The 20141-nt window shown below is 40.5% G+C and overlaps 1 protein-coding gene across 4 annotated transcripts in view; it reads right to left on the reverse strand.

The window, feature by feature from the left end:
- Positions 1 to 20141, reverse strand: part of NEO1 (neogenin 1) — a 232601-nt gene that overhangs the window by 42628 nt on the left and 169832 nt on the right. For all 4 annotated transcript variants that reach the window (XM_068963727.1, XM_068963728.1, XM_068963726.1 and 1 more), the window contains exons 10-15: positions 16026 to 16174; positions 15473 to 15611; positions 12548 to 12597; positions 11447 to 11594; positions 1423 to 1533; positions 155 to 349 (exon numbers count right to left, since the gene is read on the reverse strand). In XM_068963727.1, the coding sequence (XP_068819828.1) occupies positions 155 to 349; positions 1423 to 1533; positions 11447 to 11594; positions 12548 to 12597; positions 15473 to 15611; positions 16026 to 16174 (792 nt within the window). The remainder of the gene's footprint in view (positions 1 to 154; positions 350 to 1422; positions 1534 to 11446; positions 11595 to 12547; positions 12598 to 15472; positions 15612 to 16025; positions 16175 to 20141) is intronic.

The following is a 20141-nucleotide window of genomic DNA, read 5'->3' on the forward strand; positions in this document are numbered from 1 at the left end:
TAAAGCATGTATGATAAAATGTTAACCTCTGGGGAACCTAGGTGAAGAATAAAAATTGTACTATTTTTGAAAGCTTTCTATAAAAATAAAATATACAATAAAAAGTTAGAAACAAATCACACATGCAGTTACTTCCTTTACTTAGCATACATACCCAGATTTTCGATGGTGTAATAGCGTTGTTTATAGTCTACTTTTATGGTCTGGGCATGAGGGCTGCCAATGCCATAACCAATGGCATAACCTCTGACCACAATGTTTTGATTCTCTGGAGGCGTCCAGCTTACTACGATGCTAGTGACCAGTGGGCGGACGTGAAGAGAACTAGGCACTTCTGGAACACGAGTTTCTGGGAAGGAGAGAAGAACAAGATGAGATTCAGATCCACCTTCCTTTGTAATATTTCACTGTCCTTGGGGCAAGGTGTTTAGGCTTCTGCCAAATTACCTGGGGCTAAGTTTTTTTTCCATTATGGCCAAGAATTTTCAGAGAATCTGTATGTATAGTGAAATATGGCTGCAGTTTAACTGCAGCCTAACTCAAACAACCTGAAACATGAGACACTGCAGTCATTATTATAACTTGGAAGGAAAGACAACGAGGTCCAAGAGCCTTCCCAATGGAGAAAAATAAACTGTCTTTCAACTGCTGCCCACTCCTCTTAGTCCCACAGCTGATTACCACACTCTACCAGGTGGAATGAGAAAGGCACAGCACACTAAATAGAAGCCTGCTGTCAACAGATTATCACGTTTCACATGACGGTGATGATATCAGTTATTTACTCCCCAAACTAATGTAGTAAGTCAGAAAATATGAAACTTAGAACCACAAATTGATTTAAATGGTGGGAGACTAAGAGGCTTTAAAAGGTAGCAATTTGCAGTATCGTTCACACACATTATCTCAAGGCATAAATTCCTACCTCTATTTAAAAATTAGTAAACAAAGAATTACATTAAATACCCAGGTCTTTTGCCTTCTAAGTGCAGCACTTGTCTCTGATAAAGGCAACATACACACACTCATATGGAGTCACTGAATAAACTGGTGAGAAAAAGGGCGAGGTTTCTAGGACTAAGGGAAAAGGGAAACTGTAACTAAAACAAAGGCCAGTCTACAGGGTGCAGCCTTAAATTTTAGATCATCCACCTACTTAATGGCCTTGGTAAAAAAGCCAGACTTAAAGTACCTGCACATTTTCACTTGTTCTGTTTCTACTTACAGGGACAGTTCTCAAAAGGCCACTATAAACAATACATTCCAGGAGACTTGCTGTATTACAGGAATGACAGCAGTAAAATCCACTAAAATTTACAGATTTTAGCCACATACACCCCAAAATCTATGCCTTTATAGTTTGACTCATTTGACTTCAGTTAGTACCCAGATTGTTCCAATCCTGCTGATTGTTGCTCTTACCATCTAAGTCACTTTCAAAAGTTTCAGCTGACAGCCAGTCAGTAGCTGGGCCTGTACCATTGACTGTTAGAGCAGCCACTCGGAAATTATATTCAGTTCCCCGATCAAGACCTGTGATGCAAACAATTTTTAAAAAGGGGATGAAACAAGAGCTTTGGAAAAACAAAAGATTAAAATCTCCCATTAGAGCAAGTATCTCACTCACCATCTTAGTACAAAGCTACCCTGGTGGCTCAGTTGGTGAAGAACCTGCCTGCTATGCAGGAGACCCAAGGTCAATCCCTGGGTCAGGAAGACTCCCTGGAGAAGGGAACGGCTACCCACTCCAGTATTCTTTCCTGGAAAAGGAAGCAGCTACCCACTCCAGTATTCTTTCCTGGAAAATCCCAGGGACAGTCCATGGGGTCACAAGAGTCAGACATGACTTAGTGACTAAACTACCACCACCACCACCACCACCACCACTTCCTGATAACATTTCAGTTAAAGTTAATTCAGAACAAGCAATACATAAATACAGCACAGAGGAGCTCCCATCTCTAGATAGGAAGCCCAACAAGCCAAGAGCAAAATAAAATAAATAAAGCTCCCAGGAGACTTTAGATCTTTTAAAAGAGCTTGAAGGCATCTTAGAAATGAGGGCTTTCCAGGCGGTGCTAGTGGTCAACAACCTGCCAGCCAATGAGAGCTCCATCCCAGGTTGGGAAGATCCCCTGGAGGAGAGCATGGCAAAATGGGCTTCTTGGTGGATCAGACAGTAAAGAATCTGCCTGCAATCCAGGAGATCTGGGTTTAATCCCTGGGTTGGGAAGATCCCCTTTTTGCCTGGAGAATTCCATGGACAGAGGAGCTTGGCGGGCTACAGTCCATGGGGTCACAGAGTCTCACACGACTGAGCGACTAATACTTTCACTTTTTCACTTTATTTTGTTACTAAGGAGGCTAAGACCAAAAGCAGCCCAAAGGAATGAAAGAGTTACAACAAAGGAACAAAGTCAGCTGGTCTCAGAAGACACCAAAGACCAGAAAATAATGCAGAGGTGAAACTCCTACCACGTTACCTCTGTTCTCTGGGTCACCCCGTAACCATAAAAGAAACATTTTAAGCATCAAATATGGCCTAGAAATCTATTTCTCAACAACCTACTTGCTCATAAGTATATACAGTAAGTAAAAGAGGAATAAAGCCTTTTTACTATGCAAGCTTTCATATTTACTGTTACCTAATGAGGTACATGATGTAAGAATGCATCAAAGGTAACAAAGACCTACATGTGAAAGTCTACAAAGTGGGGTAACAATTTTTTTCTTTTTGTGTTAAAATACATATAAAATTTATCATCTAAGACATTTTTGAGCGTACAGTTCACACTGATACATTTTTTAGAGCACTTTGATACCAGATATTGTGAAAGGTCTTATAAAGGTTATGAAAAATGATCCTACACCTCCTATTATTCAAATAACAGGATCATTGGCCAGAAACTAGTACAAAAATTCCTAAGAGAGAGCTCCTGCGAGAGAGGTTGGCCAGGATGCAGGACGAGCCCTGGCTCAGCTAATTTGGTCACATGGTGTGAGAGGAGAGGTGGGCCTGTTCTCTGTATGCCCATCTTGACTGGTGTTGGTCCACAAGCAAGCAAGCAGGAAGACAGGGAGAGAAACAGAATAGCTGGGCCCTAGTTAGTTTACCCCTCTCTCCTCCCTGCACACACCGAACAGAAAGTGCCAGAGTGGGCGACACAGGCATTGGTAAGTATTAACAGACAACAGACAACAGTCTGGACTACTAGCAAACACGGCTCAGTTGAGGCTCTAGAAGAATTCACCCCATCAGGTTATCATTCCCTCTCTGGGGAATTGGAATGTAAGAGTGAGGGCAGGTGGGAGAAAGTGCACATGAGTAGGTGAAGTGAGAGTAAGTACAGAGGGTGAACTCCTCTCCCTCAAGATGACCTACAAAGCTTGCAGGCTAAAACCAAGGCACTTGATTCATATTATAAAGGTATCGCAGAATGTGTTAAGTGCTCTAAGTAGTACAAAAAGAAGAAGAAACAACAATTACTGGCTAAACCTTAAAAATCCTGTAATTTGTTGTTCAATACAAGATCTTGGGAACCCATACTATTCCCCTTATCAGCTTCAAGTTAATGCTCAAGAGAATATGAAGAATCAAAGCTACTCCGTTTTGTAAGGTTCCGGGAAAAGAGCCTTTGGAAATCCCCTGATCTCACCCCACCACCTGCGAACCAATCAGAACCCTTGGCCAGCCCAGGAAATTAGGGTCAAGCCCGGGAAAGGAGAACCAATCAGAACTCAACACCTAACCCTTCACCAGAAGGTGACCAATCAGACCCGGAGACTCCCGTTTTTTGAATTTTTCGCGCTATAATACCCTATATAAGCAATGTAACCCAGAGCTCAGGGCTCCTCCCTATAGCTGCTGCGTCGGTATCGGTGGGAGCCCCAGCTCGAGCTTGGTAATAAAAACTCTCTTGCTTTTGCATCGGATATCGGCTCCCTGGTGGTCATTGGGAGACTTCGTGACTTGGGCATAACATTTGGGGGCTCATCTGGGATCTCCCACCGGCTCCATGGGAAGACCGATCCGGAGAGTCATCTGCAGTCGGTAAGCTTTTCTCTGTCTTTCTTTTCACTCCTGGTAGGGCCTGGTATCTGAGACCGGTATATGACTCAGGCGGATGCGCCGGAGAGTCACCGGTGGGGGTCGTTGGGAGACGTCCCTGACCCCGGAGTCGGGGGACGGAGTGCCCCTGTTCTCTGTAGACGATAGCGGGTTGCTCCCGCTGAACGGCCGGAGGCCGTCGTCCTTCGGTTTTACCTCCGGACTCCCGGAGGTGTATTTCTCCTGTCTCTCTTTCTGTTTGTGTGGCTGTTCGTATTGTCTGTGTTAATTTACCAACATCTGACTGATCCAGGAACGATGGGGCAACACCATTCTAGCCCCACACCTCTATCCTTGGTTACTGATAATTTTAAGGAGGTCAAGATGCGTGCTCATGACCTCAGTGTAAAAATTAAAAGGAATAAATTAATCACTTTTTGCAGCGCAGAATGGCCGACCTTCCATGTAGGCTGGCCCTCAGAAGGCACCTCTGACTTGGGAACTTTACACCGAGTCCGAGATATCATCTTCTGACCACGGATCGGACACCCTGACCAAGTTCCCTTTGTCAGCACATGTGTCTCCTTGGACAATTCATTTCTGAGTGTTAGACAAGAGCCCAGTTTCGGGCCCTGGAAGGGGTCCCTCTTCCTGCAACAAATGGCGACTCTGGCGGGGACTCTTCTTCGCCGAGACTGACATCCTGACCACTCGGGGTACTCAGGGGCCAGCTTGCCTGCCAATGGACCAGACCCAGCAGCCGCAACTGGGACCCTTTTGTCCCTGGTCTCCTCCTGACGCGGACAACTGGCCAGAGTGCCCCGACCGGTAAGGAACAAGAGACTTTATTGATCTCTCTCCCCTTCTCTCTCTGTCTCCTCTCCTTAACCCTTCCTATCCTTCCCTGTTTTCCTAGTCCCCCAGTCCTGGACGCAGGAATCTGGTCAAAGGGCCCTCAACCTGAGCTGAGGATTGGAGACTGATCACCTCCTCTTGGCAGAGAACTCGAATTCTGGTTCTGATTTCTGGTAGGGCCGAGTTCCAGTCCTCCCTTCTCTGGAGGCCCAGGGAAAAGTCCCGTAACGCCTGGGTATCTGTAGATGGCAGGAGACGTCTGTAAGGCCACCCCTTTTGCCCCCCTTCTCCTGCCTCCTCTCCCTGCTTTTTCAACCTGGCTTCCTTTCCTTCCTTGAAATCTTTGATGTTAGTACTTGGATCTGAAGTTCTGTGTCTCTATAAGAGGTTTTCTGAGAGACTGTATTTTTGTATTTAACGGCTTCTCTGGTGGAGCCGAGGTTAAAGTGTCTGCCTGCAATATGGGAGACCTGAGTTCGATCCCTGGGTCGAGAAGATCCCCTGGAAAAGGAAATTTTGCTTTGTCTGGCAACCATGTGGTTTAGACCTGCCGCCATTTTGTTAAAACTTGATTTTCTTTCCCTGTGCCTTGAGACCAGGGCTCTCAGGAACACTTATCTAGACCATCTCTAACTCCTGACACTGAAAAAAAAAAAAAAAGACTTAAAGCTAGATCTTACACTGTGTGTCTGTCTAAATATGTCTTGCTAATATTTTTGTATATGATCTCTATTTATTTGGCTTAAAAAAAGGTAAGCGCTTACAAACCAAGTAATTCTAAATTAATAAATTCCAGGTTTATGTGAACTGGGAAATATTCAGTGTTAAATACCTGATATTAATGTTTGTTTGTTGACCTATTTAATATAGACATGTCTTAGAGTACTTAACGTTAAGTAAAATATTTTCATTGTACCTAGGTTTAATATGAGTTAAATATTATATCTGTTACAAGTTTGTCAACAAGAAAATTACCTCAAGTAAGAAAAACTTCTAAAAAATGTAAATGAGATATGAGCATTTAGATAAACTCTATTAAGAATAATTATGCTTTAGGAATGTCTGTCTGAAATAGTCTGTCCAAATTGGGGTAACTTGAATTGGGTTGTGCTAAACTAAGTGATGGAAGTTCACTGACTAGATAGCTCATTTCCAAATAGAGTAAAATTTTGAAACATATATTACTAAACATTAGTTTCCTCTTACAAAGAAGCTAAAAAATTTGGGACTATTAATGACTAAAAATAAGCTGGTGCAAAAACTTAAATTTGGCTTTTCTCTCTGTTAAAAGGACACACTTTCTTCAGATGTTGAACTGCATCTGACAATAGATTTAAGTTCATTTGCTTCTTAAATGGTCTGTTCTGTATTTGCTTCCGAAATCCCATATTGTTACTTTGGCTGAGTGAACAGCTATTGTTTCACAGTGACCTATAGTCCCATCTGACTGAGTGCTCAAAACCTTTCTGATATTTGTTGACAAAACTTCCTAAATCATTCTATGGAGCACTTTTGGCTTCTAGCTAACTTTGGGGTGCTTCAGAGGGCCCCTGAAGCATCCCAAAGAGATATTAAACTGTGTTTATTTGGTTGGTTAAATTACATTAAAAAAAGATTATCAAATGAGTAATAAATCTGCTCATATTATAATGTAGGGTAAAGTTACTAATACAGATATCCTAAAAATTATATGGAGTTTTTAACATTCTGATACGTCCTGGTATTTTAATAAAAAACCTGATGACTTCACAAAAGTTAGCAAAAGGACTAAATGAACCAGTGAATATGCTTATAACTTTTATGGTTTCTATCTGAAAAAATTATGGGGTTGAATCTTATGTTTTCAGGGAGTAGCGGAAATCTTCCTCTCAAACTAATTATGACAATACTTTGGTAAAATTAAACGTTATAAACAAAACAATTATATTTTCTATCTGACTCCTCCAAAAATTAGAAGTTCTTAGGTTTCCAGTAAGTTTATCAAATGAGTTAGGAAGGTTTTCTAATGGATACAAAAATCTCAAGAAATTTTTGAGACCTTAACAGGGAAAAATTCACCTAGATTTGTTATGCAAAATCTGTGATAAGCCTTTGGTGTGAGTTTCCCAGCCCTGTTTTATTTTAAAAGTTCAATCTGAGACTCTATAAATGTTTCAGCAAAATAAAAAGCCTATAATCAATTATGGTTATAGCAATCATCAGACCAAAATTAGTGAGAACAGACCTATTTTGCAAACAAACTAGCCTTAATTTGGTTATATTTAATAAAAATAAGGGTAACTTTAAGAAAAAAAGATATTTCGAAATGTTAAATACCAGTTTGTTAATGGAGGTCTGCATTTAGTAAGACTCATCTCTTAGATAGTTCTTTGCTGTTATGTAATGTTAATGTAAAATTTAATTGAATTCTTGAAGAACACCCTAAGTTTGTTTCTGAAGCTTATCTCAGTAATCTATCTTTGGATGAAGATCAGATGCCTCATGACCTGCAACCAGGACTGGAAAAAGACATAATTTAAGGGACTGTCGTCTCCAACATGGATGGAAGGACTTTTTTTTTATTAGGAGAAACTACACTACACCAGGATGAGAAGACGACGACATCAGAGGTAGACAGCTTCCCCAAGATGCGGGACCTGATTCGTATGATCATTTATGTTTTCTTGACTTCTTAGACCTTTGCATATAAGTCAAATGCTTTTCTATCATAGGCCTGATCCTATGCTAGTTTCAAAATCAATCCAATTGTTGGGTTTGTGGCCAATAACCTGTGTCTAGTTCTGGGTTACCTTGGTAAATTTCTCTATTACCAGACTCTAACTGGTTGGCCCTGAAAAAATTTACTTAAAAAATTAAATCAAACTAAAGACAATCAGTCTAGTGACACTAGAAAACTGGGCTATGTTCCTTATAGATGGTGCTAATATATAACTTCCCTGGAAGATAAAGATTCTACAGGGCAGACTAAGTCAGATAACCTGAAGATATACTGGGCTACATCTAATGGAAGTTCTTAACATAAGTCTTACTTGTGACTTTACTAATACTGCTGGCTATGTTATTTGTATTTCAGCTGTTTTACAAAATTGCTGTTTCTTACACTGTATGTGTGTGAGGCCTCTAATAGAATAATATATAGTCCCGTATGAGATCAACGATGGTAACAGTGTAACTCTAGATATGGCAAGAAGCAACAAGAGGGAATATTCTCCTGGACCAAAAAGCTAGAAGACAAGTGGTCCAGAGAATTTTAGATACTGTTTTATGGCCTAGTCCAGTAACAGCACATTGAGTGGCCTGTTTACCTGAGAATGGACACTCTCAGCACCATGGGATAAAATGGTCATGAACTGCCCCCCTCATAGTCATGATCAAGTTTAGGAGCAAAAAGGGGCTCTGCCAACTGAAGACTGACACTTGCCATCTGGATCTACAAAGATTAAACCATGGCCGCTGCAACTGCTGACTTTCAACGCCCCTGAAAAAGGAGTTCAGGGTGAAAATCAAGAATGAGGCACTCTGTGCTCTGGGAAAAACTGGCAGAACAGGCCTTCAGATAGTTTGATCTTTTCAGGAAAAGATTTTATGAGTCCCAATTCTTGCATCTTCTCATACCTAGAGAAACTGACGTCATTAACAGTGAAATCTGCTTTGGCTATTAAGGAAAAGTTTACAATTAAAAGTCAAAATAGAATAGCTATGGTTCAGATAATCCTCTGAAATAACTAGGTGATGCTATGAGTGTACTTTCAGATTAGACCTTGTGTTGCTTAAACCCTTGAGTTTTCTGAGTCATGTCAGGCTTGGATGCCACCATTTTCAAAACAATGTCTGCTGGAAGCTACTAACCTGACTTTTTATAAAACTAGGCAACTGGCTACATGGCTACAAGTCTCCCTGAAGTGCCAGGTCCAGACTGGGTTTCGGACCTATTCTTCTAAAAAGAAATGAGATTAAGATTTTAATCATACAAGACTCAGATCTAAAACTTGGAACTCAGAAATACTTCCAATTCAGTGTCTAATACTCCAAGCTGGGGCAGTCCTACGCCCCATTTTGACAGGAAGTTATCACAGTCACAGTTGCCTAGTTCCCTAAAATTAAAACTGAGCGGGACTCTGGGGCTCTGGAGTGCAGATTTGTTCTGTGTTCTCTATTTCTTATCTGTAGGATATAGACTTTGTTCGGCCTCCTTGGCTTCGCAGAATTCCAAAGCATGGCTTCAAACAATTGCTAATCAGGGAAGGGAGGGTCTACAAAAACAGAAACGAGCAAAGGTTGGTACAGCCTCCAGACAGAGTCCTGGTTCCTACTCAAAGAAATATGCATAACAAAGTCTTTGAGCCCCCATTCAGGTGGAAGATGGTAACTTCAGACTGAACACAAGATTCCTGGAGCACAGCTCTGTTGCCTCACCACCAACCCATCAGAAGGGGTCACAAAGCCTGCAACCCTCACCCCAAATGTTGCCTTCTGTTTCCGGGGACCAGAGATGGCCATCCTGTTAGGTCTCCTGTTTGGCCCTTAGTCTATTTCATCTCTGAGGGGCCAACTAAATTGCTGTTACTACAAGGGTAGAAGCTGGTTTCAGATGTGGAAAACCCCAACTTAGATCAGGTAGAGAGAGACTTCTGCTCTATTAGGCAGGCCTACGCCCATGCACAGCAGGAAGAAGTTACAGAAGAAAGAGACCTCTGCCCCAATTCCCAAAAAGTATCTTGAGTATGAAGTCTCTCAGAGGGCCTATGGGCTGTGTTAGGGGAAGAACATTGTATTTATGTAAATCACTCAGGGGTAGTCAAGGAGTCCCTGGCCAAGATAGGAAAAGGGCTGAGTCAAAAAAAAAAAAAAGAAATGTCTCAAAATTGGTTTGAATCCTGGTTCAACTCATTCCCCTGGTTCACAACTCTCATATCCTCCTTGGTGGGGCCCCTGATTATCTTGTTACTGCTACTCACCCTCAGGCCATGCTTACTAAAGTAACTAGAGGCCTTCATTAAAAACTGCATCAACACAGTGCAGCTCATGGTACTCAGATCCCAATATGCGGCCCTGCCAACGGTCCCCTTAGCAGGAGACAATAAAGAGCTGACCTCAGACTCATGATTGGGTCTGTCCTGGATCCTAGAGAAGGGGGGAATGAAGAATCAAAGCTACTCCATTTTGTAAGCTTCCGGGAAAAGAGCCTTTGGAAATTCCCTGACCTCACCCCACCACCTGCGAACCAATCAGAACCCTTGGCCAGCCCAGGAAATTCGGGTCAAGCCCGGGAAAGGAGAACCAATCAGAACTCAACACCTAACCCTTCACCAGAAGGTGACCAATCAGACCCGGAGACTCCCGTTTTTTGAATTTTTCACGCGATAATACCCTATATAAGCAATGTAACCCAGAGCTCAGGGCTCCTCCCTATAGCTGCTGCGTCGGTATCGGTGGGAGCCCCAGCTCGAGCTTGGTAATAAAAACTCTCTTGCTTTTGCATCGGATATCAGCTCCCTGGTGGTCACTGGGAGATTTCGCGACTTGGGCATAACAAATAACAACCTTCTCAGGTTCAATCTCTGGGTTGGGAAGATCCCTTGGAGTGGGAAATGGCACCCTACTCCAGCACTCTTCCCTGGAAAATTCCATGGGCAGAGGAGCCTGACAGGCTGCAGTCCATGGGGCCGCAAAGAATCAGACACGACTGAGAGACTAAGTGCAGATACACCTCTTGCTCATCATTATATAAAAGTTCAATAAAGTCTATTAAATGAATGAATGAATCTAAATATAATTTTTAAATCCAAGAATTTTCTTGATAAAAGGCTATTTTTATTAAGAAAGTGGTATTTTGCTTATACATCAAATGTTTCATTGAGAAAATGAATAGTCTCCTCAGGGGCAAGGACTGTATCTATTTTTATTTATTAGAAACAAGAACCGTGCCTGGTATATAATAAGTACCTACTATTAAATATTCAAAATAAAAGCCTCATCTTTGGGAAATATCATTCATCTGGGTCTGGAGTATAATCAGACTGACTTTTAAAAACATCCATGACCAGTTTTGCAGTAATGCTCCTTTGGTGAGATTTCTCAGCAACACTCCTTCAGTCGTCTTTATCTGCTGCAGCTTAGAGCTGCGGGGTTCAAGTGAGGAAATGAGAAAACTGAAAGGTACCCTTGAAGACAAACATTCACCTTGCATGGCTGTGGCCACTGACAAATGTTTCAGGTCACAGATACCCAAGTGGTATCAGTGTTAGAAGAAATAATTTTGTAGGCCTCTGCTACCACCCAGACTGAGTAAGACTCTGCTTATGTAGCTTTGTTTACATGGATAATACATTAAAATATTTTCACCACAGAACAGGCAAAACCTGTAAGAGTGTATTTTACAATTTTTACCAGGTCAGAAGTTGACTGAACTATTACACATTCTTTTAAACCATTTTTGATTTGTGTAAGTCAACAGCCCAGAGCAGTCATTAGACTAGTGTTAATTCAAAGTTTGAGAGAGACACTATCTTTGAGCTTTTGCCTACATGCAAAGCAGCTTACCTTCAATCAGCTGTGACAGCTGTGCCCCAGACACCAAGGTCTCAGTGACATCACTCTTTCGGGAAGCCTTTCGGTAGCGAACCTTGTAGCCAGTAATCTGTCCATTTTGTGCAGCTGGAGGAGGTGGCTGCCAGTGAATCACAATACTCTAGGAAACGCAAGATTATAGGGAAAGACAATATATCAAGTCTCGGTCCTGTTTTACGTATCATTACCCTGAACTCACCGTGTAAGAGAAGGGTTACGAAGGCAGCAGAGTGTTCAGAGTTTCATTACTAAGCTATTTGGTAATCACTCAAAGATGGTTTTAAGTTTTAAAACCCTCAAAGAGGGAATGGGGAGATTGTGTTTGTGGGCAGTGCACTCTGGCACCTGATCTATTTTGCTAGAATGATACTACCAGGCAAAAGTCTCAGGAAAGTTTCTGAAGGAAAGCACGAGGCCAGAGGCATGTGGATGAGGCAGTAAATCAGTGTTAGGGTCTCTTCTACCTCTACGGTAAGAAGAGTGGAATTAGGTCGTCTCCATCTAAAACTTTTCCACGAGGGGACTGTTAATCATCAGCTGACTGTTTCTTCAAAGAAAAGGAGTCTCAGATTACTTTTTGCAAGGACTGCCTGTCTCAGTTGTCTATGCAGTCCAGGAGGGGCTCTGGGCATCTGAGAGGCACACGTGGTCTTCAGGGCACAGTGAACTTGCCTAGGAGAGCTGGCTACAGCAGTGCAACCATAGGACAGATGTCTGTCTGCCTTTGACTCACTCTGGGTTCACCTCACAGTACTAAATGGCTCCAGTATCATAAACCGCATCACCAAGGTACTGGATGTTGAAGGTCTATAATGCCATGGTTTACATAATAATAGCAGCATACTTGCAGAAAGGCTAAAGTAGTTTTGGCATTAGAGAAAGGCAGTAAAATTAAACAGAATAAACCAAAGTTGGCATCTAAGTCTAGCTTTAAACTGGCAAGTGTATTATCTATGTCACTTTCTTTCTCTGCTTGATTATGCTTGTTTTGATAGAGAATCTCCCTCTTTATAAGCCCTCCTGAGGCCTAACAGGCTACCAGTAAAAATGAACGACAGCAATATAAAGTTTTACCTTTGAATTTCTTACTTCTAAAGACAGATTCTGAGGAGTAGCACTGGGAACTGCACAGACCAAAAAAAAAAAAAACAGAAAGGAAATGAAAAAAAAATTTAAATTTCAATTACATCATGTGACTGTTCTTGGCCAGACCTTATAGAAATGCGCATCTCAAACACTGATAGGCAACCTGAAAGTCTAACCCAGGAGCCAGTGTCCTCATGTTGACGGCAGTATTTGGATAAGGTGTGGCCATATATAAGTCATTTAAAATGAGACATTCACATATACACATCCATACCCAAGTCAGGATATACCTTTGGGAAGTCAGATACTTATTTCAAGGATATGATGATGACTCTAAACTTTTCTAGAGCCCAATTATATTCTGAACCTTCAATGTATTCTTCTGAATATGCCTGGGAATAGTTATCTTTATTTTGGGGTACAATTTCTGGAAATGAGCCTAATGAATATGGGAAGTGAATCAGCTGGGTAGTATCATTACGAGTCCAAAGTGTGATGTACACAAATCAACAACCTTGGCTTTCTTGTGGGATTCCTAAACTGGTTTTGAAAGCAGTTTCAAGGAGAGCAAAGAGTTGTTAAACAATGGAAGTCCAGTTAAGTAACCATTTGGCTTCTGAAGGCAACTATATGGCAGGAAATAGTCATTCAGATGTGAGAGGTTTGGGACTATTAGTTACAAAACAGCTGTATAACTAGTTTCTCACATATTAGAAAATAAGACAGGGTATCTCAAAGTTTATTGTACATATGCCCTCCAGTGTCTTTTGTAGTAACTATAGAAAGAAAAAAATTTAAGAAAACTTGATTAGTTTCTTCTCCAACCACAAAATGCTGACTTTAGCTTTTCTCTCCTAATCCACACATGGAAATTTCTCCCTTCCATTCTGACACTTGGTGACCAGACACGTAACTCAGTGCCCACTGTGGTGTAGTCTTCTGGAGGACAGAGAGGATAGAGATCTCTCAACCCAGAGATTCAGAGGGCCTGGAGAAGGACTTCTCCATTTGTGTTCTGAAAAAAGGCCATGGATGGTTTCAGTCATCTCCTTTTTAAGAACTTCTGACTCAGCTGCAGAGGCACCAACATAATTGTTGTTGCTGTCTTCTCTTTCAACACCACCACCACTATCACAGCTAGGATCTGCTTCATGTTCCCACATGGCAGGTAGTTTAATCCTTACAACAATCCTACAAAGGAGTTTCTTTATCATCTCACTTTATAGATGACAAAAAAAAAAAAAAAACAGCTGCAGCTCTGGGGAGTCAACTTGCTCAAGGTATTTGCTTCAACTGGTATAAGAACCAAGATTTCTCTTCCTCCAAAGTGCTGCCCTTAACCAACCACGCTGAGACACATTCAGTTCCTGCAACAGGCACTGTAGTCAGCATGCCAACCCACTTGATGCAGTTAGAAGTGGCTCATGGGTGGATTTAAAAGCCTATGGTAAACACAGGCTAACCAAAATACAGTCCGCATTTATTTCCCCCAACTTTTTATCCTGAAAAATGTCAAGTGCAGAGAGTGGCAAGAATACAATGAACACCATATACTCTTCCTGCATTTACCACTTGTTAATATTCTGCCAAATAAGCTTTATTTCTCTCATTATATTTATACATATTTACCTATGTACATATTGTTTCTGGAGAGCTGAGAGACAGTTACAGTCATTAAGATACTTCACCCTTAAATACTACAGTATGTATCTCCTAAGAAAACATTCTCCAACAAAATTATAATATCACATTAAAAATTATAATGATCACATTAAAATCTAATCAGCACAAAACTATTATATAATATACCTAATAACGTATCTAATTTTTAATACTGACTGATACTATACCAACCTAATCATTAAGTAATTGTACCAAGAGTGTCTTTATACTGTTTTTACTCCCAGATTCAGGAATCAAAGATTAAACATGTTTTATTTTATTCTATGTCTCTTTACTTTTCTTTAATCCTATAATGACTCCTCTTTTTAGTTTCTTTCATTAGACTAATATTTTCTAAGAATTCAAGCTAGTTTATTTTTTTGCAGAATGTCCACCAATTTGGATGTATGTCTCGTTGTTTCATCACGATCATACTTAAAACATTTTTGGCAGGGATATGGCTGGCACAGGTGAAATAGATGAAGCTATGTCTTTCTTAATGCAACACATCACATGATGTCAGTCTGCTCCAACGGTGATGTGATGTCTCACCACTTGTTTAAAGGAGTCAAATTACAGCTCTTAAAACTTGTTTAGACATTCAGTGTAAAGGCTATAACATATACACACATTTTTAGGAAAAAGACATTTTTGAAACATTTGGATTTAGCTGAGTTTCAGGATATATTAAAGTGCAATGAACTGTTATTTTCTGTTCTACTCTAAAAATATCTTTAAAAAAAAATGTGGGTCTTGACCTACTCAGTTTCACTGGCAAGCTGTACTTTGAAAACCACTGCTTTAGGCCATGGGTCTAAGCAAATAACAGTGAGATATAAACCGTCACAAAATAATTAAGGAGTTAAAAGACCTATTTGGCATGGAAATATAATTGCTATGTAGAGTAATGCCAGCCTTCCAATAGCCTTGGATGATCTGTTCTATGAACAAGCAATAATACTCACTTATACAAAAAAACCTACTAAAAATAAAATACCAAGAAGCTATTCAAGTACCAGGTACATGTTCTATGACCTCTCAATGGATTTTTATAGCCACCCAATGAAGCTGGTATTATCTAAATTTCACATGTAAGGAAACACGCTCAGACATGTAAAGTGACTTGACTGAAGTCACACTACCAGAACTGGTATGTGAACCAAATGTTCTTGATATCGAAGCCTGTGATCTTGTTACTATGCCACCAGGGCCCCCAAGCTCGGGATTCTGTTCCAGAGGAAGAAAACTCACCATCTGAAAAAGTTCGAACAGCAACATCTTGTGTGGAGACTCCAGGACCATGTTTATTGTAGGCCACCACTCGGAAACTATACTCTGTATACTTTTTCAATCCGTTAATGGTGTGGGAGAGACTTGAAACATCAACATCCTTAAGTAAAATAAAACACACACACATACACATATATATATATATATACACACACATATATATATATATACAACTCAAGCCAAAAGAAATGAAGCAAATAATTAACTATACAAATTCTATATTTGACACGATGCAGATTTTTATCCCTCTTACAGAACGTTATTTCAATAGTCAAAGCAAATTTATCATAAACACTGGCAATTTGCTGAGAAATACTTCTTAATAATGTTTAGTGACCGCTGATGGCAAAAACTACAGAATGAACCTTGGTATTAAGAAACAGAATTTATCAACTCATTATTTCTTATACATATTTTTTCCTCAGATTTCTAGACAAGCAGGTATTGAGTTTTTGAAGTATATTTCAAATCTACTACTCCAATCAATGCATTAGAAAAAGTCTTGATATTATACCTGTTCTTTATCAGTCCCTTTTTCCATGTAGTACAGTTTGTAATTCTGAATTTCCCCATTTCCGGACAACGGTGTTTCCCAGGTGACAGTGATGGAAGTAGGTGAAGTTGCATGCGCTCGGATGTTGGGCGCTGGGCCAGGGAGCTGAACTAGAAAGATTTCAAGATGGCAAGATATCAATAAAATTTATTGTACCTCTCAAGATCACTCTCAGCAATAATGGCACCCTGGCTATGTTTGCAAAACAATAAAAACAATTAAACTAAGAAAACAAGTGATTTGACAAGAGGTTTCAGGATAATACATAATTAAATGATTTCCCTCTTCATGACCCCAAAACCAAAAAATATCTGTGAAATATCTCAAATTTATTCAAAGAAAAAAGTGAACACTGAAGAATTCTTGTGGTTTATAAAATCCTATTTTGCAGCAGGACTGCAGTACACAAAGGCAGACATCACAGAAAGGAGCCTTCTCTTGACAGCCTATGGGGATACAATGAATGATGGACAGAGGCCCTGCCCACAGAGAACTCCAGTCTAGAGGGAAGTCAGACATACAGTTACAAAGAAGATCATAAGTGCTGGCAGATTAGGCAACGACTGTAATGAAAATGGAAAGAAGAGAGTGCATAATTCTGCTCTGGGTAGGGTAGTTAGGAAAGGGAAGGACTGAAGCAGACTTAGGGAGCAGAAAGAATGAACAGTTTTCTCAGACATCAAAGGAGATACTGCTCTAGTCAATGGGGGTGACAGGTGAGAAAACAGCGTTATATGGTTCAGGCTGAAACAGGGATTAGATAACAGGATACAGAATGCTATAAAGGATGACAAGAGCCAGATAAGGCCCTGCTCTGAGTCTGGATCATTTCTTCTAGGTGTTAGATAATTACTGAAAAATTATGAGCAGGAATATGACAAGACATGACCAGATTTGCCTTTAGAATGAGCATATGAACGCATGTACAGAAGAAAAACAGCAAGGGAATAAGACTGCATAAACCCTCATTTTAAAAAGAGCTACCATTTATTGATGTTTGCTATCAGTCCAGCATTAAGTGCTTTACATGTATGTGACTAGAAGACCCCATGAGTGACTGACCAATCATCTGCCCAGTTTACATCCTTTTTCACTATATTCTTTTTGTCTGACTGTCAGGTTCCAGTCCCAATTTATATACAAATCCTGGGCAGCTGCCCGTGTCTACACTTTGGTGGACACTCTGCATCTGAAAATCATTTCTCTGGTGCCAGCACTTCTGTAACAGACATCCATTAGACTTAAGGAAAGGGGAAAAAAAAACTAACAAAATGTAAAACAAACTGGCTTTCTTAAATAACAGCATGACAGCTTAAGATTAGTTCAGCTACCAAAGTAGAGAAACCTGAATATGGTTATTCTGACAGTTGTTTGCTTTATTTAGTCATGAATCATGTTATTCACTTAATGTTAAGAGCATATTTTGCACAGCCTGACAGGTGGGATTTGTCACACTTCTGCTGCTTTGGAAAACTTTCCTCTAACTTTTTAAAAGGGAAGGAAAACAGAACAAATTCCCTTAAAATCACTTTCAGTATATTTGCTGGTTAAACATAGGCAAATATGATCCTAAAAAAGGCACTAATAAATTCTTTTGTCTATACAGTGGCATTAAAACATGTGAAAAAATTTAAGTTGGCTTGAAAAGCTAAAAATGTAAAATATTTTCCAAGGGCTGACTCTTAACACTTTGGCTTGCCTCACCCACGCCCCAGGCTGAACACATCCAGATGAAATCTCTTTCCACTGACTCCTCTTTTGCCAAAACATGTTAATAGTCACTCTGCACCCCCTAAACAGTCTCCCCAGAAGCTGTTGCTCCTTCCATCTATATTCTTCAGTTCAGTCGTTCAGTCATGTAAAACTCTTTGTGACACCACGGACTGCAGCACACTAGGCTTCCCTGTCCATCACCAACTCCCGGGGCTTACTCAAACTCATGTCCATCCAGTTGGTGCTGCCATCCAACCATTTCATCCTCTCTCGTCCCCTTCTCCTCCTGCCTTCAGTCTTTCTCAGCATTAGGGTCTTTTCTAAGTCAGTTCTTTTCTGAGTCAGTTCTTTGCATCAGGTGGTCAAAGTATTTGGAACTTCAGCTTCAGCATCAGTTCTTCCAATGAATATTCAGGAATGATTTCCTTTACTTCTGACTGGTTTGATCTCCTCGCAGTCCAAGGGACTCTCAAGAGTCTTCTCCAACACCATAGTTCAAAAGCATCCATCCTTTGGCTCTCAGCTTTCTTCATGGTCCCACTCTCATACCTATATTCTTAGCCACTTTCTTTTAATCAAACTCCCTTGAATAAATGATCACAATACTGCCCATTTACCAGTCCTTGTCAGTCCTTGTCTGGTACCAGACTGTTTTGTGAACAGAAGTCTTACTCATCTTTACCTCTTGCTGCCTGGCACAGTGCCTGGCACATGGCAGGCACTCAGGAAGCCTCTTCTTTCATCTCTAACTTGACAGTGCCCCTTTTAGTTCTGTAATTCCCAGCAGTCTGACTTTAGGTGCTGAAGTGATCAAGAAAGCCACTGGTCCTTCCCAAAGGCAAACGTGAGTACGTACAGACACACACATATTTTCATGTACCTTCAGAAGTTCCACGGCCCTGGGATGGAACCCTTGCACTGAATCAAATTCAGTGGTCTCTCTCATTTTCGTCTTGACTCACCCTGCATGGACACGGCTAATCCTAGCTTTGGGATTGGGTCAAGTGGTTTCCTTCCCCAAGAATGTTTGCTCTAAGCCAAATGCTTTGAGGCCAGCCCGGGGTTTCATGTTTTCCTAGGAAAACATGAAACAGATTTGATTTACCTAACTTTACAGTAACTGTTCCTTGTTCTGTATTTCATTGTCTCTCATGAATGACACCTGTATGTGAGAATTGATGAAGGAAAATTGAGTCCGAAATCTAACAGATTGTTCCTGCTCTTATCTGAACACAGTAATTGTGAAACTCAACATCCTTTCCCTGTAGTGAGAACACATTCTTTCCTTAAATCAGCACCCCCACCCTCTACCCGGCTCTCTTTGGGTCCTCTTGTTGTTGCCTGGGTTTGATTCCTGACCTTTAATGCCCTATTAAGAGATGATGAATGGCCTCCTATCTTGACTGCTCATTCTTTAAAGGGAGGATTCCTGTCCTGTCCCCTGCATCTCTGATAGCTTGTGCAGGGCCTGGTAGAGGAAGTCCTCAGTAACTGTTTGATGGGTGAACGATTTACTGCAGCATTAGAAAGTGAAATTCCACAGCTTCTTGACTTTTCTTATTCCACCCATCAGGCAGAGTCCTTGAATTATTTCCATGGTTTCAGTGGTAAATACATTTAATCTGTTTAGTACCCTAGTCAGTAGCTTCCTCAAATTTACCGCCCATGCCCCTCAGCTACAGTAAAATTTTTGTTACTGCAAATTTGTTAACACAGAAACACTAGTGCAATTAATAGGAAAAGAAAACTGGAGAAGGCTCCCAAAAACAATGGCTTGCGTTAAAAGAAGGTACAAGTGTAGAAGAAAGCTTCCTGAGAAAAGCATTAATTCTAAGTTTGACTGCTTCTCATAATTTCTGACCTATAGTTTAAAAAACCAAAACTTAAGACATAGAAGACATTTATAAAGTAAATCACTTGACACTAATTTCAGTTGGAAAAATCTTAAGAAATGTGACTGGAAGTAACACTATTTGGCACAAAAGACAACAGGTCCAAGGTAAAGCCTTGAAGAGATTTCGAAGAGTATGGTATGTATAAAGACCAGGGCAATTCCACTGATAATAACTATTAAATACCTATTTCCTGTGTGAGGTACTGCATTAGACATGGTGGGAAATAAAAGGACAACAAATATTCTGTCTCTGCCATAAAATTAATGAAATATATTCATAACCATAATTCAAGGAAGATGTACAACAATACATCTCGTAACTTAAATAATACATAATGTACCTTAGGACTGTAGAAAAAAATATTAGATAAGATCAGAGGAAGATTTTAGAACGGCATCTGAACTGGGTCCAAACAATCAGTAAAATTTGGGCGTCTCCCAGCAGAATTCTATTGTCGTACACTATTTGC

This window comes from Capricornis sumatraensis, chromosome 2 (genome assembly GCF_032405125.1).
Source record: "Capricornis sumatraensis isolate serow.1 chromosome 2, serow.2, whole genome shotgun sequence".
Taxonomy (NCBI): Eukaryota; Metazoa; Chordata; class Mammalia; order Artiodactyla; family Bovidae; genus Capricornis; species Capricornis sumatraensis.